The sequence below is a fragment of the Terrapene carolina genome, unplaced genomic scaffold (genome assembly GCF_002925995.2).
Source record: "Terrapene carolina triunguis isolate 2854851 unplaced genomic scaffold, T_m_triunguis-2.0 Scaffold147, whole genome shotgun sequence".
Classification (NCBI taxonomy): domain Eukaryota; kingdom Metazoa; phylum Chordata; order Testudines; family Emydidae; genus Terrapene; species Terrapene triunguis.
Genome location: NW_020664498.1, coordinates 2641422 through 2666992, shown reverse-complemented (window position 1 = coordinate 2666992; position 25571 = coordinate 2641422). Strand labels below are relative to the sequence as shown.

The 25571-nt window shown below is 39.1% G+C and overlaps 1 protein-coding gene across 1 annotated transcript in view; it reads right to left on the bottom strand.

Annotated features, from left to right (window-relative positions):
* Positions 1-1186: 1186 nt before the first annotated feature.
* The window catches only part of LOC112106590 (DNA-directed RNA polymerase III subunit RPC1), a 50094-nt gene continuing 25709 nt past the window's right edge, over positions 1187-25571 (bottom strand). Inside the window, exons 17-31 of the mRNA XM_024199929.2 lie at positions 24384-24495; positions 23105-23223; positions 21256-21393; positions 18475-18645; positions 17334-17447; positions 12137-12223; positions 11960-12042; positions 9687-9857; positions 8934-9027; positions 8708-8800; positions 6841-7005; positions 5921-6085; positions 5402-5533; positions 3833-3965; positions 1187-1332 (exon numbers count right to left, since the gene is read on the bottom strand). Of these exons, the coding sequence (XP_024055697.1) occupies positions 1187-1332; positions 3833-3965; positions 5402-5533; positions 5921-6085; positions 6841-7005; positions 8708-8800; positions 8934-9027; positions 9687-9857; positions 11960-12042; positions 12137-12223; positions 17334-17447; positions 18475-18645; positions 21256-21393; positions 23105-23223; positions 24384-24495 (1923 nt within the window). The remainder of the gene's footprint in view (positions 1333-3832; positions 3966-5401; positions 5534-5920; positions 6086-6840; positions 7006-8707; positions 8801-8933; positions 9028-9686; positions 9858-11959; positions 12043-12136; positions 12224-17333; positions 17448-18474; positions 18646-21255; positions 21394-23104; positions 23224-24383; positions 24496-25571) is intronic.

Sequence of the window (25571 nt, the reverse complement as noted above, 5' to 3'; positions counted from 1 at the left end):
GTGTAAACCCAGAGAACAGTTATTCAGTATAGATTTATTTTCCTGACTAGTCAGTGTTGCTACCAGGATTTTGCTTACAGGAAGTCTTCATGTCTACAGACCAGCAGACCATGGATATACAGCAATAATCACCTGCTCTTTGGGGGGAAAAAACCCTGATAAAAGTACCACCTTCTACTATCCCGCACTACAATCAACATCTACTGACAAACTATCACCTGCTACTTGACTTTTCTTTAGCCTTGTCATGAGAACACCTGAAACAATGTTACATCTCTTGTCAAGCTCAGTAATGCAGCGATAAACCATAAGGGAAAGATAGACTGCAGAGATGATTTTCAGGCAAAAAGGCAGTATATTTCTGCCATTATTTAATCATGTTTTACTTCAGCATTTTGCCAATCTCAATTAGTAGGTTCAGCACAAAGGACACTGTCTCCTTGAGCAAAAAGTTCTTTTCTTGTAGACAAATTGCTTACACTGCTTTTTCATGTTGCATGGACCAATACATCTTGTAAAACCTAATAGCAATTATATTTCTTTTGTAAAGAAATTATTAGATTGAAAGCTTGCCTTCCTCTGGTATCCTAATGCTTGTGCATATAAGGCGGTTACAGCTAAGAATTATATGCTACTTTTGTAGTCATTTAACCAGTTCTACTAGTGATCCTCTAGTGATAGCAGTCCAAAAATTTCCACTTCTAAAGGCACCAATGTCATTGCACCTGTGCTTTGTATTTGAAACACACTCAACTTCTTGGTGTTGGGAGTTGAGGTATCTCAGAAAATGGATGTTTTTATTTGTGATGACATAGGAAAAAGAAAGTCAATTCCTGTTACACCGCAACCACCACGCTTTGGGAGTATTTAAGTAATGTAACAATTCCTGCAGTTGTCTTCCAGCCAGTGTGTTTCATCTTTTAATATTTGTAGCATGGAAAATTCTTGCATATTAGCAACTAAGCATAGTCAACGGACATTCATTTTAAACCAATTTCTACTTCTCTGTATAGACCAGTATTCTCCTTTAAAAGTCTGTATCAGCAACTAGTGAGCAACTGCCCAACTCCTATGACAATATTTAATTTACCAAGTCACAACTCAAACTTATTTTGAGATGAGTGTAGTAAAAACACTTTAGTTTAAGCTTTATACCATGTTCTTGCAAATTGGTGTTGCACAGCTCTTATTTGATAAGTGGAATATGAAATTCGTTATCAAAAATAAGGGGCCTCCTAGGAGGGGTTGACTCCTTGTCTGCTTTGTGCAGCAGTTTGAAGAGTCCTGTTCCAATGTTCATTGGAATTCCCATGATGATACACTCAGAAACACCTAGGAGAGAAAAAAACCCACAGGGTTAAGTGACTAAAAGTTTCTAAAATTACTTGCACAGCAAAACCTTGTTAGAACCTTACATATAAAGCCAAACATGTCAAAAGCTCTCTCCACCAGACACAGTTAAGCAAGATGTTCATCACAACCAATAAATGTTTTTTCTCATTTGCCAACCATCAGCAGTGAAGGAGCTTCAGTTATAAAAATGGATTTATAGCTTTGTTTGACACTGGAATTTACAGTGAACAAGGCACTGCCTATTAAGTATGAACCAAACTCTGTTGGGAATTTATCCTGCATGTTGACCTGTCTACTGTTTGTCACAGCGGCAAGGCTTTTGTGCAGTCTGGTAAAGTTCTCTTAGGCTGACAGATTTTCAAGTGAAATGAAGTCTGGAGTTTCTCACCACTTCAGCTGTTCTGATTAATTTTTTTTTGCATTTTGATGACTCAGAAGTGCATGTGTTGAAAGTTATCAATCTTGCCATGGATTTAGCCTTCAAGTGAGCCCTAGTGCCTTTGATGTGTCAGTTAATATATGGTTTGGAAGTGAAGTAATGAATGCATGCAATACATGTGTACATGCACAAGGTTATTTCCTAACTTTTCAGCAATGTGCTGTATTACTGTGTTTTAGATATGTACTCCTAGAACACTGCTCTTCAATTACTATATATTCAAAGATTTCAACTACTACACATGAAAATAAAAAGCAGTGTTTTGTCTCTCCTTGGATTGTTGGCTCTTTGGAGCAGGGACTGTATTTTTGTTCTGCGTTTCTACAGCCTAGCACTATGGGATCCTGGCTTATGACTGGGGACCCAACACACTACAATAATTCAAGTAATAATGAACAGCAATAACGTGTGCCCTTCAAACCAAAATGACGATGTACCTATATTTCCTACTCGTATGAACATGTGATTGTACACGGCTTGCCTGTAAGAAAAACTGCCAATACTACCTCTTTACATTTGGAAATAAGAAAATTTTGTCCATCCCATTTCCTTATTTGAACTAAACTGTTACAGGAAGAGGGCAGCATGAAAAGGTCCTTAGTAAAATCTTGATTGAGGAAGAGGGACACTCAGTCAGAGGGGACTTTGAGCAAACATTTTCTTTTCCATACTGTTCAGGATGGAGCAAGTTCACCATAGGACCCTCACTTTAACCACAATCACAGCAAAGAAAACAAATATTAATAAAAGTCAATCACAAGGTAGGCACAGATGGCTAGAAAAAGAGACAGCTCTTAAAATATGGACTAGCCATGCCAAGCTTTCAAAACTATCTCCATCTATTCACAAGCGTTTCTATCCACAAAGAAGTCAGTGGATTCAGCTCTATATTTTCAACACATCCCAAACGAAGCCTCTGTTATATTAGTATTTTTTATATTTCAGTAGCACCCAGAAGCCCTAAGGAGGGATAACGGCTCCACTATGCTAGGCTCTGAACTAACATGTAGTCAAGATAACTAGAGTTGTAATGAAATCTGCCTGCCTCCCAAACTCCTTAGCTTAATTGAGTAGATAACTGTCTAAACTGAACTAAAATTGGATGGGGAAAGAGAATGGGGAAAAAAACAGATTTCTAATCACGTACAGAGTATGCATGAGAATTTAAAATTAAGGGATTGAAAGGATATACAATCAAATGACAAAACTCAAATATTTAACTATCAAGGTACTAGAAAACTGCATCAGCTTTTTTACATTTTAGTTTTAGTTATTTGTGCCTTTCATCCGTTCAGTGGAATAAGAGAAAGCTGCAACTGATATTAGTTCAGTAACTTATAAGCCTCGAAATATGCATGTATATTTTGAAGGTGAACTAAAAATCTTTTATCTGTTCGAACAAGAGTTCTCGCTAGGATTTTATACCTTGTTTATCCTCATGGCCTTTGAGTGCCTAAGAGTTCAAGCCCCTTGGTCATCTGGGTTTTCTTGTTGCAGTTGATGAAACCCATCATAATTATTCATTATTCAAAGTACCACAGATATGTACAGCACTTTAAAGTACAAACAAAAAGGGAGCCTAAAAACAAAACAGGGAACTATTTTCCTTAATTCGCTTTAGGTCTTTGTAATGCTCAACAAAACTTGTAGAGTGAACACAAGAACACCGATCTTGCTAGGTAATTAAGGAGAGGGACTAATTTCCTGCTATTTCATTTAGTTAAGGAGAAAAAAAAATCCCAAGGGACAAATTTAATCCCCAGCAGCACAGGCAGGGCTCCAACTGACTTTAACATCTTTGGATGGGAATAGGATGTGGCCCTAGGGTAGTGTCTGTCAGACTTCTGGGGTCAAGATGTTTTATCCAGCCCCACTTCTGAAGCTTCTAGCATATGACCTAGATTAACTTTAGTGTTTTGGGAGGCACACAGAAAGCTTTGGCAGGTGGGCAACATACACAAACACACAAACGTGCGCGCTTTAAGAGTATTTTGCAGATGAGTGAATACTGCATGCTACAGTCTAACCTACAATACCTACCACACACAGAATCCTTCTGCCCAAAGTAGGCAGCATCAAACAGATGGTCTGCAGTCTTTTCAAAAGAAGCCAGCATTAACACACTTTCCTTCATTTTTGCCAGCCCAAACCTAGTAATGCCCAGGACTTCACCCTAGATTAATGCAGAAACAAAAAGACAGTCATGGTTCCAAGGGTTTGGTTAAATTTATTGAAGAATCAAAATAAGTGGATATGACAAAATGTATAGTTTATTTTAACAGTACTGAACAAAAGTCTACAGTCTGAAGTGTAGCCTCTGTTCTGCTGCTTCATGCTTAAGTCTTTTGAAGGTTAAGGCTTTGGTAGTAATGAAAGTTTAAATAAAACCAAAAAACTTTTATTCATAGGCTGTAGGATCAGCTATAAATCGCTTGAAACTTTATGATGCCAAGGAAATTGGAAAAGGTGCGAATCAAAAAAGGCATATGGATGACAGAAAAATGTTCAACTATTAATCAACCACTTCAAAACAAAACAAACCCCATCTTTGTGGAGGCTGCTATAAAGAACTTAGTGGAGACTGTCAGTTATTGTTGGCCGATAAATCTGACTCCAAGTGTAAAATGACTGGATAATGCAAATCCTCCATTTTAGTCACCTTAGAAAATCCACTTGAATTTAAACATATTAGATCTAATCCTGTTTCTAACTCATGTTGCTACAGAGCACCTTGCTCATAATGGAGCTAGTACAGTTCTGATACATGGGACAGAAGGGTAAGGGAAAGAAGTGGATTCTGGAAACCTGACAAGCTTACCAACACTGTACTCTGTGCCCCTTCTTCAATGAAATGGAAAGTGGGGCTGTGGGCTTGCTGCAGACAAAGTTTTGGAAAGGTGCCACAACCAGTATAGAAGCTGTTGCAGTCCCAAAGGTGCAACAGTAACTCCCCTGCAGCTTCGGGAAACACGGAAAAGCTACAATTCCTTAGCTGCTTTCCTGGACGGCAAAGTTCCCCTGCGTTAAACTCCTGTACTCTAGCTTGACACATGAGAAAGGATTTGCTCCATTATGTACATTAACACAAATACAGCTAGGTTATAGTCAACATACATTATCATGGATGTGGACAGCTATTTTCCTTCCCTGAGGAGTACTGACATTGCATCAAAATGGCCAGTGCTGTAACCCTAGTCCATACTCCATTATGTAATCTGCTTCCATTTGCAAGGACTCTACCCTGCCCTCTGCTATGAAGTGCAGCTGTTGTGCTTTCAAATATTTGAACAGATATACACAGCGGTGTACATGCTTGGGTGCCCACACCAACCCTATGCTCTTTATTGTAACGTGTCAATGAGTTGACCTCCAGGGTGAAATAAAGACACCCATAACCTCTAAATGAAGCTCTTCAAACAGACTGCTGTTCTCAAATTATGGATTAAGTCACCATTTAAGTTTGAGATATCAACTCAGTCACAGGGATTAATTAGTGTGATTAGCAGTTACTTCAGTATATAGTCTATTAATACTCCTCAGCTGAAAGCTCTTCTATTGCCTCTATAAAGATAGTTTGGATAAAGAGACCAAAAAGAACGCAGCACAAACCTTGTATGTCATCAGATCTGATAGCAGCATAACATGCCTCCTGTCAATGCTCATACCATGGTTTACCATAGTGTACTGAATCTCATTGATAATGGTTGTTCGAGCAGCTTCAATCCCTAGTGTTTTCTCTACCTAGGAGAGAGATCATGTTGGATAAATGAAGAAGAAGTGAAGTGCTTGGAGCGCTGAAACATTTCTTTGCTTGCACATGGGACTAAGATTTTCTTAGTGATCTAACTAGAAAAATCTGAAGTGATTTTCCTGGGATGCACATTCTACCAACCCCACCACCCTTTTTTTTTTTTTTTTTAAACCACGACCTGAATTAATAAAAACATTTGCTCATTAAAAGTAATTGAAGTTGGCAGCTGAATTAGCCTTTTATGATAATACACACACTGACAGGTTACTTGTGAAAGTAGAAGTGATCAGTTGTAAATTGCATTAACTGACTGTAAATGAGCATAAGTAGGAATCAAGATGCAGCCAGAAGTAGTGCAAGACACACTTGAGCATTACCTCATAAGTGTTGTTAGAAGTGGTCTTAGTTCCTTTGACTCCATGGGTGGCCATGACAGCTCGTAGGTTATCACCTTCCACCAGAAGTTTGTATTTCTCCTTGCCACTCTGCTCATCAATGTGAATGACCGCTCGAGACACCTCTGGGATACCTTGCACTACAATCTTTTCAAAATAAGAAGTTGTATAAACTCAACTTGTCCTGTCCATGCAGCTTTAAATAGACAACGTGAGAACACTTACATTTAAGGCTTTAAATCAGTCCTCAAAGCTATCTTAAAAACTCCACTTTTATACAGTGGCCTGAACATTAAAATAAGTATTAGTGTCTGATTTCTATTATGTGTTGAATGCTCCAGAGAGACATGTAAGAGGGGCATTCACTACATTACTGTTTTATAACTAGGCTTCTCTGTCCCCACATCTAGGGGGTCCAGAAAATCAGATGTACTACAGATCTCTGCCTCTTCCTCTGTATGACACTCAGCATGCACCCTGTCAGTTACAGGTTTTTGTTTGCAACTATGTTTAAACCTAAACTAGACATGATCCTCACACAAGCTTAGCAATGCATTTGACAGATTTTATTATGGGCTCCTTTCAAAACCTGCCGTATTTTTAAGTGGTAGAAAATTTGGTACTCAAATAGCACTTTCCATCTTCAAAATGTCTTATGATCAAACATACTTCGTAAGAATGTTGTAAGAAAAATATTACAATCTCCATTTTATGTAGGGGGAGAGACACAGGAAATGTTAAGGCTGAAACAAGAGCCAGCAGCATTGCTGGCATTAGAACCGAGGAGTTCTGGACTCAGACAACTAGACTATATTGACACTCAATACAATCTAGAAACACAAGTATTTCCCACATACAAATTGAAGCAGTTACCAATTGCAAAAGGAAGAGATTCTACTTACCTTTGGTAGCTCTTCTTTCAGGGATTGCAAGACATAATACATTGAACTCTTGCTATTCTCACGAGGGGTCACACAGACAACTGCCTCTCCATGAACGGCAACATCCCCAGGCTTCACTCTTAGCTTAGATGTGCAGATAGAATATCGCACAGTCTCTGCATTCACCTGTGGCAAAATGATTCCTTGAATATTAAAATATGTCCTTTAACCATTTTAAATCTTTCAGCCATGCAGAAATCAGATTTCTGCTCCACTAATTAACCAGGATACTATCACAGCTGGATGGGGCTAACAAATGGAATGCTTGCAGATTATCACAAAATAGCTCTCGGAGTGAAATGTGCCCCTCTGCAGATGGTCCACACAGGCCCAGATGCCACTTCAGTCTCACTGGAGTGTTGTATAAGGGTGAACTTTTATTGAATATGACACAGAACTAAACTGTTTGCTGTGTTATTGCAGTTGGGTCAGTCCCAGGATATTAGACACACAAGGTGGGTGAATAATAAAGAGATATTACTGTAATGCCAGTAAACCAAGTGCCAGAGCTGGCATTAGCTAAGAACTGACAAACTCATAGTTGGAAACCAAACCAGCTCACCTGTATGTTAGTTTTGTTCAAAATAGGTATTAGTCTTACCAGAATATATTTAGTGTTTAGATTTGATGAAATGCTTGCAAGTTGCTGCATATATTAATCTCACTTGTAATGCCTGTACCCCATGCTATAAGGAATTATGTAAGTATTGCTTTATAACTTTGAAAATGTTTGCTCTGAACTTGTGAACCCAGGCATGGGAATCATCTCCCACACCCAGTAAGGAGGCCTATCAAGATTAAACGGGCCATTAAGAATCATCATAGTACAAAGGATTGGTGAATGGCCCTATCAAGACCTTGGAAATGCTAGGTACAAGGGGGTTTGTCTCATGAACTGGAAGACCAAATGTAAGAGATAAAACAGGGTCACATGAAAATTTGTCATCTCTTTGCTGTTTTAACTCACAGGGGCAGAGACATTAAACAGAGGCAGAGATCCCCAGGGGTAACCCCTGGGTCCAGCCTGAAAGACATTTTGAATTGACAGATTACCACATCTCTGTCATCTTTACGAATCATGTTTAGGAACTCAGTTGTGTATGTTTGCTTGCTTTAACTTGTAAACAACTTCTATTTATTTTTCCTAGTTAACAAACCTTTAGATAGTGGTAAATGGTCATGTACACCAAAAATCTCACACTGTTCAGGTTGCTTCCAATCGCAAGAGACCAGTCACTTACCCCAGATCTTACACAAAAGACAACGCCTGTAGCCAGTCATGTAACAAACTAAGTCCAGCTTGTAAAATCTAATTATAGAGCATACCACCAGACCATGTTGTCTGCCCTGTTTTCGACGCTCACAAACGTGAGCTACTCCAGACAGCATGACAACTACCTCACCCACCTTGTCTCACAGAACTCAATTTGCCACATAGCACAACAGCCATTCACCTCAGAAGATCTGTTTCTAGCGAAAGGCTCAAGAGAAAAATAATTTTAGCAATGGTCTACTTACAAGATGACCATAATTCTGTGCAACTTAGTTGTTCTTTGAATAAATCCTGAAGTTAAATAAGTCAGGAAACCTGAACACTGCCTGCCTGTGCTATTCCCAGCTCTAGGCAATGCTCTGAAATGCCAACTTTGAGTACTAAACAGAGTTGTAAACCTTATATGGACATCTTGTGGATGGCACTTTCCATTTGCTCTTTAACTAGCTTGTTTCATTGACATCTCTGAAAAGGGCATCAACTGGTGTGGAGGAAGGGACCACTGCTTGTTCTGGTTTTCCAAGTAGTACAGTCAACAAGATCTGGAAAACTCACCTCTAGTCTCAGCAGTCTAATCCGCTCCAGAGAGAGCTTGACCAGTATAAAGCAATCATCAGGAAGAAACACTTCTTCGATGTACTCTGAAATCTGTAAGTTACAGATCCAGATGGAATAGTTAGAATCTCTCCAAGAATGGTTACTGTCCACTACAAAGAGTCTGCAACAATACAGACTAGAGTTTTTAAATTTAATGTGGTACCAACAATGAAGATTTTCCTACCTCTCCTAATAGGGTTTTCTCAATTCTTCCCTTAACCAGACGGGCAAAATCAGAATCATCATCCTTGTCCAAGTGTGCTGTGATAATAGGTGTGCTACACAGAATAAGACACAGCAATAAAATTTACTAGCTAGATTATAGAACAGCAGCTTTCTGTTGTATCCTAGCTTCTGTGGTCTGTCTCGACTACCATCCACTATAGGGACAAATAGGACAGGCTGTAAAAGAGACTGCTGCTTGCTAGGAAATAATAGTACCCAAAATTGACACGTCTAAGAAAATTATTCTTTAAATATCTCAAGCTTGAAGGAATAAGACAGTTATTGGAATTCAAACTCCAATGTATGCATACTCTAAGAGGTTAGAGTAAGTTTTTATGGCTTAGTCTACTGTAGCAGTGCTTAAATATGGCTCCAGGTGCACATCAGAAATATACAAGTATTTTAACTACTGATCGAGCTAGACCCATCTGATGTAGACTAACCTCTTGACAGTCTGTAGTCTTTAAGTGAATGTTTCAAAGGAAATGAACACCTAACTTTGTGTTTGGGCCACTAGAAAAGTAATTATTTGGATGGACTGAAATATGAGATTTTCTGCCAATTAAGATACAAATTTGATGAGTAACCTAGTTCATCTTGTTTAGATATTTGACAGGGTAAGCCTCGCATATTCCTGCAAGACAGATCCTACTTTGGGCTGCAGGTTAATCACTTTTCACTAAAGCAGAGGAATAAAAAAAGGTTTCAGTACCTGATTGCTTTGGAGGCATTAATAATTTCTTTGATTCTAGGAACACCCAGAGTGATGTTCATCGAGGCAACACCAGCAAAGTGGAAAGTTTTCAGAGTCATCTGTGTGCCAGGCTCACCAATACTCTGAGCACACAGAGCTCCTACTGCAGAGCCAGGCTCCATCTGTGCCCTGAGAAGAAAGTCAGGGGTTAAAAAACCCAAACAAACCTCCAATCAAAAACACAGGATAAAACAAATTGCTCATTAAGACACTAAATCTAGGCTGAGCAAAGTTAAGCATTATTCCAGGAGCGCTAATAAGAGTTTTTAAACTGTATTTTCTTCGCCAGAGCTGGCAGGAAAAGAGACAAACACCAATTTCATGCAATGTGAACGACTGCCAGGGGCATAGAGAAATTCCGCTGCCCCAGTTATAAAACATTCCAAAACTGGTCAGGTCAACTAAAAGAAGTTCATCTTCTTCTGAAGTATTAGGTAGTGGCCATTGCTAGATCCAGAATCATCATCAGATGGACCAACACACTGGCAATTCCCATATTCCAAATACAAATTCTCCATTATGGAATTGTTCTTGATGGGTTGACAAAGCTAGAAGATTGGATTTCAATACATTATAGCGGCTTTTTTTGGCTTTTCAAGAGAAAAAAGTTCTGTATCATGGGTCACCTTAGAGAAATCTAATCTCTGAGAGGGAAAGCCTCTGAGAATAAAATCAGATCATGTTATTGCTTTATTATAGCATCAATGCATCAGCTATTCAAACAGATAACAGCAACAGCACAGGAAGTGAAGTATGCCACCATATGCAACATGAAGCTACAAAGGAGAAGAGAGGTTTTGATGAGAAGTTACATTTTAAACTGCAGTTTTGTCAGGACATTGGAATTAACACTTCTATTTTTGCAAAGAATGAAATGGGATCAGCACTCCAGGAGCACATTTTCCCCCAACACCAAAGTCAAGAGAGAATGTCACCTGCTAAATCAGCAGTGCAACCTTCAGTGTCACCCTGGGTTTTCCTTGGAGAATATCCTTCCCAATACAAACCATGCCTTACAGTGATTAGCCTGTGAGATTTGATGCAATCAACAACGAGGCTGTATGGCGGCAAACAATAGTTATTTAAATTAGGGCTGGTCTACACTCAAAACTTACATCGGTATAGCTACGTCTCTCTCTGACGGAGAGAGTACCCTCAGTCCTGGTAGGAGTTCTCTCCTGCTTAAACTACAATGTAACTAAGCAAAGAAATGTGTCATAGCAACTAAGTCCCTTCCAAAATTATACCATTGTGACAAATCACAAGAAGATTACTACATCAAAACCTTAATTAAAACCAGAATTTACTAGTGTACCTTGAACACCATCCAAGGCTATACAAACAGGTTAACACCAAAAAGAGAGCTGTAGAACAGGTAACATATGCTTTGCACCGAAGAACATTACCCACGTGAGCGTAAGCTAAGTAATCACAGCAAAGAAAACCATCAAGTCAGTTAATTAACAAGTCTGCTGTAAATTATCTTCTACATAAATCTAGTGCTTCTAGAACAGTGGTTTTCAACCTGGGGGTCCGCAGACTATATCTAAGATTTCCAAAGAGGTCTGCACCTCCATTTGAAATTTTTTAGAGGTCAGGAAATGAAAAAAGGTTGAAAACCACTGTTCTAGAAGCATTAAGCCACAGCAGAAATAAGTTTAGCAAATAACCAATGCAGTGAGTGGATGTAGGAGACCAGAGGATAGCTGTCACCCTCATTTATATCCCAATGAACGAATCCCAAGTCATTATGAACCTTCTCTGTACATATGAATTAACTCACGATGAATAACAGAGAGAAGAGCCTCCAGACTATCAGTGTTTTCTTACAGTACAGAAGCTGTCTCCCAGAAATAAGTGTCAGATTCAGGACCAATGTTGTGCAAAACTAAAGATAATGATTGTCTACAGTCTGTTTATAGATCAAGATTAACAGTCAAGGTTTTAATGGCCTTCAAATTGACATAACTTTAACACTATCCTAACACTAAGGCCATGTCTATACTACCTCTTGTCAGTATAACTTATGTTGCTCAGGGGTCTGGAAAAAACCAACACCTCTGAGCGACAAATTACACCAACAGAAGTGACAGAAGGCACTATTGTAGCAACAATTACATTCTCAGATTTAAGTCAATCAGTTACAAGCCCTACCCCTAACTTGTATAAGTAGTGGTGAACATTGAATTGATATAAGCCAATTAGAAGAAAACAAGTACTGAAACTTGTACCTCATGTATTTGTCCCTACAGGTCTCTAGAAACTTCTCTAGCTGTGTTGGGGTAATTCGATCCAATTGGTACAAGACACGTGGCTGAAGAGACAATGAGACAGAAATGTTAGAAATCCAATGGGTTATGGAGCTTTACTGTACGTGCATTTGTTGTTACCCCTCTGAAAGCAGTTACCTCTGTTGTGCCATTGTCATTAATACCATACTTGTCCCTGGTTTTCTTGATCTTTTCAGAAACGCTTTTGATGAATTTTTTAATCTCCTGAAATTAAAAAAAAAAAGTAAGAATTATGCAATAGATGAGTCTCGTACTCCAGCCCTACTATGGTAAATGCTATTTGGTTACATATCTGAAAGAACTTTTTTACACTGCTAAATCAGAAATGCACACTACGAGAAGGAAGACAGCAAAACCTAGGCACACAGTATGTGGGTACCACAAACCAAATTCACCCTTGACGTAATGGAAAAAATCAACCACGGTACCTCAGGAATTTATACCAATACATATAAAGTATCCCTCCTCAGCATTCTCCTAGAAACTGACAAAGATTTTCCACTTTGGAGGATCTCTGTGCTTCCCACTTACCCCTTTTTCTCCTGCTCCCCAACTGTTGCGTTTTAGTTATGCAATGCCAATATTAGTGACAGGCTCGCCCAGCAATATTTTAAAAGTTAATGATTCCTGCAGAGTTAAGTTCTCTATTTGCATACAAACAGGATCAGTATAAGCAGTAACAAAGCAACCTTTTCCAAACTCTGCTACCATGTCAATGTACTTCAACAGTGACTTGGAAGAACTATTTCTACAGCAGAGGACAATTCAGTTTTCAGAGTCCATTCAAATCCGTGGCCTCTCTGCTGAGGCAGCCAATTGTTCTGGTCACTGACTGTGTGATGTGGACACTTATCCATTAGGTCAGGGGTAGGCAACCTATAGCACGTGTGCCAAAGGCAGCACGCAAGCTGATTTTCAGTGGCACTCATACTGCTCGGGTGCTGGCCACCGGTCCGGGGGGGGGCTCTGCATTTTAAATGAAGCTGCTTAAACATTTTAAAAACCTTATTTACTTTACATTCAATAGTTTAGTTATATACACTATAGACTTTAGAAAGAGACCTTCTAAAAAGGTTAAAATGTATTACTGGCATGCGAAACCTTAAATTAGAGTGAATAAATGAAGACTTGGCACACCACTTCTGAAAGGTTGCTGACCCCTGCACTAGGTACTGCACTAATCCCACCAGCTCTGAGGTGACCAACAATCTGCAGAGCCATCCAATATCCTCAGTAATTGGGCATTTAAAGTTACTCCATCCACTAAATAAATATCAGGAATAACCTTTCTAGCCATTTCCTAACCACAGCACCCACCATTAATAAAACACTGTCAACAGAGTATAATCTGTCACAGCAGACTCTGCAGGTTAACTCCAAGATGTGGATGTTTTGCTCAACATTCAAGGCATTTTTAGTTTAACAGTCCACTACTGTAAATCAGAATTTGCAGACAAGGTCAAAATGGAAGAGTTAGATAATAAAAGTATGCCACAGGAATTGGTGCTTCACTTTATCCCCATTTAGAAGATTACAAATGTAATAAGTTATTTCTGCCTATTTTCACCTTGCGATATACTTTTCTCCCATTAATCATGTTCACTGAAAAGTATACTTTTCACTTTTACAGATCCTTCCATCAGACCATCTCAAACCTCAAGCTTTTATTACTCCTTAACAGCTAAGTATTAAATAACCACATGGTAAGTAAGCATCATCTCCCTACTACAGATGAGCAAATGGAAAGGGAGGTTAAATGATTTGGTAAGGTTACACAGGAAGCAGTACTTCCAACTCTAAGATACCAAAAATCATGAGATGGTTAAAAGCCATACAACTTTGTGAACTTTTTGAGCCACATTTCAATTGCTATTCTAACCAGGAGGGCTAGAAATTTACTTTTTAAGAAAATGAGAGCCTAGATTTTTACCTAATCACATGCCTCCCAGAGCTGGGCTTTTTGGAAATAAATCAAACATTCTAAGACTTGCAATGAAATAGCAAGAGTTAGCAACAGTGAGAATCTTTGACAGAGATAGGATAGGACCCAGACAAGCAAACTCATTTACTAACAGACAATCTGTTTGCTTTAACTGTTCCTGAATACCTAAACAGCTTTCAAAACAAGCAATTGGAATGCTTCCGTATACAGGCTTCTGAGTTGCAAATCCTAGGTGATCAAACTGGAGAATTGGTCTGAACTCAACAAGATGAAATTCAATATGAAAAGTGCAAAGTACTTCATTTAGGAAGGGGGAAAAAAATCAAATGGGGAATAACTGATTTGGAGACAATACTACTGTAAAGGATCTGGCTGCTACAGTGGATCACAAATTGAATATGAACCAACAATGTGATGCAGTTGTGAAAAATGTCACAACAATATCACTCTGGGGTGTGTATTAACAGAAGCATCGTATGTCAGACATGGGAGGTAACTGTTCTACTCTATTCACCACTGGGGAAGCCTCAGTTGGATACTATGTCCAGTTTTAGGTGCCACACTTTAGGACAGACATGGACAAACTGGAGAGAGTCCAAAGGAGAGCAACAAAAATGATAAAAGGCTTAGAAAACCTGACCTATGAGGAAAGGTGAAAAGAACTAGGCTTATGTAGTTTTGAGAAAAGAAGATGGGGGGGTGGGCGGGGGGGAGAAAGAGAGAACCTGATAACAGTCTTCAAAAACGTTAAGGACCATTATAAAGAGGACGGTGATGAACTGTCCACTGAAGGTAGGAGAAATACACCTCTACCCCGATATAACGCGACCCGATATAACACGAATTTGGATATAACACAGTAAAGCAGTGCTCCGGGGGGGCGGGAGGGGAGGCTGTGCACTCCGGCAGATCAAAGCAAGTTCGATATAATGTGGTTTCACCTATAACATGGTAAGATTTTTTGGCTCCCGAGGACAGCGTTATATCGGGGTAGAGGTGTAGTAATGGGCATAATCAGCAGCAGGAACAATTAGAAAGATTTTCCTAATATCTAACCTAACTATAAGGGTAATCATGCACTGGAATAGGCTTCTAAGGGAGATTGTAAAATCCCCATCATTGGATGTTTTTAACATGTTGGACAAATCTGTCAGGAATGGTCTAGGTTTACTTGGTCCGGCCTCAGTGCAGGAAGCTGGACTTGATAACCTCTTAAGGTCCCTTCCAGCCCTACATTTCTATGATTCTCAATTAAATGCTAGTTTTAGCCATCATAAAGTAATGATGGTACAGAATGCAAAGTGAAGCACTGGAGAGAGATTTACTATTTTCAAGGGTCTTCCACATGCATGAGAAGCAGGGAAAACCACCACCAAAGTTCCAAAGTCCTTTCCAGTGTCAATGGGAAATGATGCTAAGTTACCTCCAATTGCCATATACTAGTACTTCTGAAACAAGATGGAGTTTCAAGCTATTAGACTGCGTTAATAACCTTAGTGATTAAGATGACAGAGTGGAGAGAAAAAAGTGGTGTGCCGAAGTAAAACCTTAAGTGACTAATTCTTGGAATTTTGCTAGCAGGGACCTTTTCATCACATCTGAGCTTTGTTTTCATCCAAAAATTAAAAAAGATGTAGTGGATTAATGCAGGAGAAAGCTTAATTATAATTTGCCAGACAGTAACGTATATAGTCCCATGTGTTACTGTAAGATCTTGCACAAATATCTTAAGTTAAATAGCACTAACATTAATGCTCATACAGTGCACACGCATGCTACAATTACCTCATTATACTTTTCATAACCTGTCTCAGTTAATGCCTTCAAGAATAAATGGGGGGAGGGGGGGGGGGAAGAAAAAGGTAAAAGGAGAGAAGAAAAAGTAATGTCTGCAATTTCCTGGTCAGAAATAAATCTTTCAAAAAAGTTAATGCTAATTGATGTAGCTATATCTGTGCATCTTAGTTTGACTTCTGAAAGGAGCATTAAAATTTAGCACAGTTCTAAAATAAAGAGAATTAACTTTGAACCTTATAATGCTATCATCAGATCAGAATTTATTTCTGGGAGCTGTGAAGAAATTGTTTACCAGCCCATGAAGTTGAGATTTGTATACACTTCTATTTGTATCCACAGTAGTCTACTTACTCAGCACTGGCATTTGGATAGCAAGTCATGTATATAAAGAGCTGTCTACAAATCTTGTCACCTTCTGCTCTGGATCACAGTGATCCATCATAAATAGCAAAGAGCCACTAGAGCCAGTCACTGAAATTCATAGTCTCATCACCGATATCCCAGAGACCATTTCAAGCTGCATCAGTCCAGGTTAATTCTTCATTAGGGCTCATCTATATTGCCCCGCAGTTCTGTCTATGGGGGTGTGAACAGCAGCACGCATCGAAGTGCTGGGCTGTCACTCCCCTTTGTGAATGTCGCAGGCGCAAACTAAAAGGTCCCTCTTCAGGATTACGTTAATGTGAACTAAGAACCTTTTAGTTCACACCTGCAGAATCCACATGGGGGGAGTGACAACACAGCACTTCGGTGTGCACTGCTATATACACCCAAATAGTCCAAACTGCGGGGCAGTGCAGACATTAGCATTTGTCACCGAAGGATAAAACTCAAATTAGGATATCTACTCATCTCTCTAAATATTTACCTAGTACTTTTGTAAAACTTGAACACTGCATTTTGTGAAATCCTATTGCAAGCAGTCACACCATTTTTTTAGGAGTGTGGATAAGCCTCAGGAAACAGGCCCCAATACAGCAAAGCATGTACTTGAAGTGCTTTGTTGGATTGAGAACCGTAAGAAAATGAGTGTTTACTAAAGGGAACAGGGAAAATGACAAAAGATAGTTACACAAAAGATGGATAAAAGGGAAGAGCTCTTGATATTAGTACTTTCACAGTTATATGTCAAATATCACATTATTCCTTAATGCTCCTCTGAGATAGCTAATTACTAGAACTATTTTGCAGATGGTAAAAATGAGGTATAGAGCAATCAAGAGTTTTGATTAAGGTGTTTCAGCAGGTCAATGGTTGGCCCCTGCTCAAACAACTAGACTTTCCTTCCTTTATAAAGTTATTGTAGCAAACACAGATTTACCCAAGACGACAAAGGAAGAAATTAATTATCCATACTGAAGTGCTACTCTTACCCCATCGTGAATGCAGTAATCAGAAATATCTTAAAGACAGATTAGTACAGTAGGTGTTGCTGCTAGTAGTGAATAAAACTTTTCTTTTGAAAAGCTCTGCATCGGTCTTTAAATAAAAGCTCTCTCAATTGTTTAATATCCTTGATTTATGAGGGAAGTGATATTTCTTTTTATTTCATGATTATTAAGATTAAAAAGTTACCTGTAGGAAACTGTCTTGGCAGCAAAGGAATTCAACTTTCTTCATGATGGACTCAGCAGTTAACACCAATTCATTTTTACTAAGAGCTGGTTCATTTTGACATGGATATACCGCCTTAAGCAACAAAATAAAGAGAGTTATACTTCTACATATATAGAGACCACAGGGCCATTACATTAAACATTTTAGAGATTAGTTCTGTGTTCCGCATGGACAATAGAGTCCCTTAACACTTCACTGAATAGTGTCCCAAATATATGTACTTGGAAAATCAATCCATATGTTTCTGATTACACAAATCAAATTATCACAGCCAGTCACTTAAGTCCAAATTGCCACTTCCACAGAAAACATTTAGTCTTAGGCAAGATAAAATATGAACATTCTGAAAAGAGATGTTCAGCATGTTTAGCATTCAAGTGTTTCACAATACCATGCTAGGCTTAGAGACAGCAAACAAGGCTCTCTTCCTGTGAGCTGAGAAATCCAACAACCCAACAAGGAAGAATAATTTTCAAAGCATTACTGTGTGCAATAAGGAGCCAGTCAATCACCCAATTAAGTCAACAGTAGTCCAACCACTGACTTCAATGGGCTTTGGGTCAGGCACTAACACAGGAGTAGGCCACCTGCGGCACGTGAGCTGATTTTCAGTGGCACTCACACTGCCCGGGTCCTGGCCACCGGTCTGGGGGGCTCTGCATTTTAATTGAATTTTAAATGAAGCTTCTTAAACATTTTAAAAACCTTATTTACTTTACATACAACAATAGTTTAGTTATATATTATAGAAAGAGACCTTCTAAAAAGGTTAAAATGTATTACTGGCACGCGAAACCTTAAATTAGAGTGAATAAATGAAGACTCGGCACACCACTTCTGAAAGGTTGCCGACCCCTGCACTAACATCTTAAAAAACCCCAAGTGATAATCTAGTCACTCAATTTCAAAGAAAGCTATAGAATTCTTTACTTAACATAGATCTGCAAGAAACTGAGTTTAAAAGAAATCCTTACATTAGAATGATGCTCCATGTTGTATCATGACACTTTTCTTCTTTATGTCCCAAATAGCATTTCATGCCTCTGACAACTAGAGAGCCTAAATGCATTTCAAACAAATGATTTCAGAAAAATCTTACTCTGATGTTGTCCAGGACTCGCTTGAATTCCAAAGGTTCGTCTTTCCCTTCCATAGCGGCAGGATCTAAGCCATCTCCCCCATAAATGAACTGTATAATGTCACCAGTAGAACTTCTGACAGTGAGATCATATTGAGAGCAAAGATCTTCAAGAGATTTCACCAGCCGTCTCTGAAAAAAAAGGAGGGGAGATAAAGACAGCTGTTTTTTATGAATACCCATGCATTGGAGTTACAAAAACCTATGGAATGTGGACTGAGAAAATAAAACTTTTTAATTCATTTTATATTCCCGAGAGCAAAAACAACACAACCAAGAACACTCAGTAGCAATAAAAAATTCAAAGCATCATGAAGGTCTGCAAACTTTCCTTCCTGCTCCTCCTATCATTTAATTTTGGTGCACACACACTCTCAAAATTTACCACCATAAGAACCTGATACTGCCCAATTTATCTGGAATTTAAAAATACAAACATGTTTTCAAGGAAATGCCTTTTCAATCATGTGGTTTCTCTAACCAGCTTTGCTTCCTGGTATTTTTTTAAAAAAATGCAAGAACATAGGAGACACATTACCACGTATATGGTCTTGTAGGGAGAAGGAAAGAGCAGAGACAGTTAAAAATATCATCACTGAACATAAGCCTCTGAAGTTGACCTTTTTAAAAAATATAGTTTTCTAATTTATGAGTTAGGCTTCAAGGTGTTTGTGGCACATGTTCAACCCACATAGCTGCGATTAGGCAGGACTGGACAAACAGGTCTTAAAGGAATGTGTGTTTACTTCAATTTACATAGAAATAGTTACAAGGTCCTTGAAAAAGCAAGAGGGAGACAAGGCAAATCTGCATTTTAAGTAAACAGCAGCATGAAAACTCTTTCACGAGACCCCATGGCACCATCCTCATAGCTGGAAGGAATTTTATCTAGGGCAACGGTTCTCAAACTTCATTGCACTGTGCCCCCCCCCCCCCTAACAAAAATTACTACATGACCCCAAGAGGGGGGACCCAAGCCTGAGCCCACCCCAGTCCTGCTGCCCAGGGTGGAGGCCAAAGCTGAAACCCAAGGGCTCCCACCCTGGGCAGAGGGCATGTAACTTTAGCCACCCTTCCCAGGGCTTTGGCTTCAGCCTCCGGCAGCGGGGGTCGGGCTTCTGCCCCAGCAAGTCTAACTGCAGCCTTGGCGACTCCATTAAAATGGGGTCTCGACCCACTGTTTGAGAACCCCTGATCAAGGGGTAACCCTCAGGAAAATACATTTCAAAGGGTGACTAAACTATAAAAGTAATGGATAAAAACATCACACGTTGTCTCTCCCTATCCATTTCCCTCTCACCCATCTAAGACGACAAAAGAAACAGCCAATGGACTTAGAGAGCAGATCCTGGCCTGAAACTTTGGCAGCAATGTTACTGGAAACTTGTGGTAAGAATTTCACCTTGAACCAAGTCTAGTTTGTTAAGTTTAGAAAGCGTTTTATCTTTATTTCTCTTGTAACCATTTCTAACTTTAATGCCTTATATTTGTACTGACTTAAAAATCTCTCTTTGTAGTTTTACAATCAAGTGTTGTCTTGAAACGGAACTGTGTGGGTAACTCCATTTATGGTAGCAAACTGTTGTATATTAAGCCCCTGGAGGGGCAATGGACCTAATACAGCTTGACTGTCCAGGAGAGGGCTGGACAAGTGCAGGACACACTTTTCTGGGGAAAATCCAGGACTGGAAGTGTGCGGGGGGTCACACCGCAAGTAGTAATCAAGGCTGCTGGAAGCCAGAGTGTGGCAGGTTTGCTGCCAGGCTGCTGGGGTCACTGTTTCTGGACTTGGGCTGTGGCTATACACAGGCACTCAGGGGTGACCTGCATGCTTTTTGTGAGTGGCCTAAGTGGGAGCTACAGCAGCAAAGCATTGAGGCCCCAAGGTTAGAGGGCCAGTGGTGACACAGCCCTCACTGGCCTGGATTGCACCCCAGAATGTTAAACCCTCTGAATAGGGTCAGAGATTGTACGGAAATATATTGAATAATGCCTCTACAGAAGAGCATTGATATGATCTTAAGTATTTAAGTATGTGAATTTCAAGAGCACTCACATTGGGCCTTCCCTCTGATTAAAATCAATGGGAGAATTCCTATTTACCTACATAGAAGCAAAAAATTAGGCCAGCCTTGAGCTACTTTTGAACAAGATCACGTCACCTTAAAATAAGTTTTCATTCTTGAAGAAGGGGCCAAATTCTGCTTGCCTTACTTGAGTAGTCCCACTGAAGAGCCTGAGATTGCTCACACAAGTAGGGCAAGCAGGTTTGCCTCAGGACAGTCCATGCTTACATTTGGGTAATGGAGACAACTTCCCTTTTGTTTTGATGGTTCAAAACAAGAGAGAGTTTAAAGTTTCACCGGTATCATCTTTGTTTTTTACTGGAATGAAGGCTAAGTGACCAAAGCATCATCACAGGCGCCTGATCCATTCAGATGCTCCACGACATCAGACCTTCATTAACTTCAAGAGAAATTGAAGGCACTTTGCAGGAGGTGCTCAGCAAATCAGGACACTTATGATCAAGGATTGGTCATTGTACTCAGAAAATACATGAACAGTTACACTCCTGTGTCACTTAATGAAAGCCCACTTTAGAAGATGAATTATTATACTTTCCAACATCCAGCGCTAGATCGATGAGGTCTAACAGCATCTCACATTAACGATATGACTGACAACCATAACCCTCTTGCAACAGCAAAACTGTTATACATCTTTATACCCGTCGAGCATTACCTGCATATATCCAGTTTCGGCTGTTTTTACAGCTGTATCAACTAGACCTTCCCGACCAGCCATCGTATGGAAGAAGAACTCAGTCGGAGTCAAACCAGAATAGAAGCTATTGGCAACAAAACCTTTTGCAGCTGGAAGCTAGAGGGGAGAGAAAAAAAAAGTTCTAAAGACTTACTACACATTCTATAAGTCTGCAATAGAAAAACATTTAGTCTAATAAAAACAACAAGGAGTCTGTAACTTTCACTCTATGCATCCGAAGAAGTGAGGTTTTTACCCACGAAAGCTTATGCCCAAATAAATCTGTTAGTCTTTAAGGTGCCACCAGACTCCTTGTTTTTTTGTAGATACAGACTAACACGGCTACCCCCTGATATTTAGTCTAATAGGACTCTATGCACACGCTCCTGAGTTGCAATCTGGTTGGAGGACAACGTGAATACTCATTTTTGAGTGGGGAGGAGGAAGAATGACAGACATTACTTCTACCGGAATCTTCCCAACCTGAGCCTATGGAACATAGAGTATGTCACATGGTTCATAAAGTTGGAGCTTCTAAATTCTTTTGAATAGCTTGTTTTGGCCATTGATGAGGGTCTGGTCAATAGACTTTACACAAACTGCTCAAAGCCAATTTACAAGTTTATTAAACAAACTGAGTAACTAGAGGATTGACTGGAACCTTCTCTATACTATTCCTAATCCCATCACTAGCATCCGACCCAAAAGTAATTCCCATATTCTGTGAAGCAGAACAGTGGATGGAGAGGGTAAGAGGCACTGACCCTTAAAGCAGGCTACTTTGTACCATCATTTAACTAGTAACAGACAAGTTGGACAAGGTTGGGAAATTAAAGTTACGACATTTTCTCTTTGTAAAGTTCATAGAATTTATATCACGTGTATTTCTCCCATAAACAAAAATTACCTGGAGCATTTTCTTAATAAAAAGGGAACTGCAGGTTCAGGTTACTGGACAGCAGTAAGCAACTTTCTCTATTAGTTCAGAAATTGCAACTGAGTCCTGGCAGGTAGTGATTGAGAGTTACCACTTGACAGGTATTCAGTAACCTGAATGACATGAACTGGTGAGCTTAGGGGGGTGTTTGAGGGTTGCTATATTGACACTTCTTTACTAGGAAATGAATTGATACCATTATTTTAACTGGCAGTCTCAGATAGGACTGTATTAACCTGGAGACATTTCTAGTCTCTTGACCCTGGAAACTGGTCCCTGCACAACAGGATTGAGAAACATTGATATAAAGTTAGCAATACTATTTGTCATGCTGTATCTGTTCTATAAAGAATTTCAGACTCCAGAGTGACCCAGCGGATATATTTCACATGCACTAAAATTCTTGAAATCCATCATAAAAACAAAACCATCAGCACAACACCCATGAGACACCTTAGTGCAATGAATCAGCATTCAAAAGAAAGGAAAAAAGGCAAAGATTAAGAGAATCTTATTGTTTGTAAGCAATATAAGAACCATGAATATATCCTCAGTGTTATCTTAAAGTTATTTCAACAAATATTAATTTAACATATTAAAGTATTGTTTAAATATTTCAAGCAAAGGACTATTTGGCAGAAAAGGGCAACCAGAAGTTAAAAGTTTAGCTGTTAAGGTTCAGGCTAATGAAGATTCCTGAAAACAAATGAAGGCAAAGAGCATCAGCTCTTTGTCCCTACTTCCCCATTCAAAGTATTGTACTTGAACTTCATTATGTTACCTTTAGAGGTGGTCCTTCCATTAGTGAAGGACTGAGTAGCGACTCATCTAAACTTATTCCCAGTTCATGGATGGATTTCATTGAATCCTGTTTAGTGCAAGGCTACTGACCTTACAGTGCTTCTCGAAGTGAGGCAGAGACCTATTTTCAAATCCATCAGGCACACGTGACCCACTGATAGCCTGCTGTCCTACACAGGCAATCATCTGCGATATGTTAATAAAGGAACCTGGAGAAACGGGAGACATCAAAATTAGTAATCCTCTGTGAAGGATGCTTGTTCAAACGAGATTAATGGTGCTCTGCTTACTAGGTTATAAAAAAAGTTTTAAATGTGCATCAGTCAATTAATTCAACTCTTCAGTTATTTCTCCTATTCAGTCAAACTTACATTCACAGGCTGGAGATACCAAAACAAAATTAATTAAGTCATCCCTACAAGGAACTCCCCCCTCTGTCAATCAATGAATCTAGTTTTCTGTGGATCATGGATCTTTATGACATTCTTATTTGATTATAGACCCTACGTTAACTTGTTCGGTATTTTTATTATACTATCAACAGCATATAATCCATGTCTGTTAATGCCATTTCTTATTATTTCATTGCTCAACATCTCTTTTGCTGTTGACAGATGCAATATCAACTGCTTTGAAAACCCATCTTGAATTTAGAGTCTTTAGTTTCTCTACAGACATAGTATCATTTGATTAACTCCTTCTGAAAACAAGCAGAACACAGACTTGCTATAACTTTCACTTCAAGATCCCAAAGTGATTTACAAATATTAATAAAACTTCTTCACCCCTGTGAAGTATTACACCTATCCAATACAGATGGGGAAATGGAAGCAGAGAGTGCAATTGACTTGCCCAAGGTCACACAGGCAATTAATGGCAAAGATCACACAACATCCAAACAAAAAAGAAAAACAATTATTCAATTGATCTTGTAGAAGCAGAGATCAGGAAAACAGAACATGACATGGAATGATTTGATAATGGAAGTGGAAAGTCTTCCCAATGATTACTTTTTCTCATACTTATATTTTTGCTGGGGTATTTGACCTTGGGGTAATCAACGTGTCTTTATTTGTGTATTTCCACAAGATTCCCAAGGGCACCTAGAGTGCTGGATGGATGCTCTTATTGTAGAGTAATAAACAGCTAAATAAATAAAACAAAGTAGGATTATTTACAAGTTAATTTAAAAAGAAGCTAGCTTTACCCTCTCAAAAGGAATTGATAGCGATGATACATGCTATGAATCTAATGCTTACACAACTGCATGTTTTAGACAAAACTGACTACATAATGATTAACACAAATAATTAAGGGCAAATGATGTAGGCAGTAACTTCACACAATTCCAAAACTTGACTAATCTTACCTTTAGAACCACAGAGAGCCATGATAAGGGGACTGTTACTTTTATCTAGTTCTCTGAGACAGGCACTGCCAGCATGGTCTCTGATCACAGAGAGTTCTTTAAGGATTAAGGCCTAGAATCAGAGAGTTTAGATATTTAGTATTAGTAACAAATATGTACATAGCAATATACTGAGGCTAGCCACCAAAAAACCTTCAGTAGTATTCAGTATGAAGTCTAAAATAGCATCAAAAAGGCAAACAAGAACATTGTAAAAAAAAAAAAATCTGCTTTTTGAAATGCATTTTACTAAGATTCTCGTGAACTACAGAACTGGAGACCCACTATAGACTGGCAAATTGTCAGTAAGACAGTAAGCAAATGTATATAAAAGATATTGCATCACAAAATGTACTTTGTTCATGTGTCAAGTCTATTTATATATGTTCTATAAACGTATTTGGTGCAAGCATTAAATTTAGTAACAAGAGATCTTACTACAACTCTCTACTTTGAGAAGTATGGCAAAACTACTGCATTTTGTGACCAGCATCAGACTTGATGACTAGCAAAGTGAGATCCTATTTTAGTTTTATAGATCTTAAGAAAAACAGTGATTGAGCATTTCTAGAAATATACTAGATAAGAGGATAATGGCTTGAAACTGTTAAAGAGGTGACCTCTACATGACTACCCAGGTGCTTCATGTTAGGCACATATTTAAGTACAACGATTCATTCCTCATAGTTTTCAAACACAGTCATATTTAGAACCCACTGCATATTTTACAATCTATTAATCAAATCTCACTGATAACTATCTTGCAAAATTCTACCTCAGCGCCTCATCGTGGTGCAGCGGTGACCCTGGCCGTCTGACAACTATGGTAGCGGGGCGTATGCCCTGGTAGGTCTAACCATGCTACAAAGGTGTCGGACTATCCAATCCAAGGAGGAGGATTGCTCTATCAGAGGAAAGAGCATTTTTCCTTCTCCTTAGAGGTTGAAGGCTAGCTAAGCTTGAGGAGGTATGTATGCCTGCCCGCTTAGCCAGTGGAATGGCTTAAAGTTAACGTCTAAAACAACACGAGTAAATAAGTCTTAGTTCCCTGCATGTCATCAAACCATTCTTCGGTGGTGGAGTGGAAATTGAGCGACAAAAGGTTGCTAAAAATGTCAGATGCTAGGCCAAAATGGAAAAGGACAACGC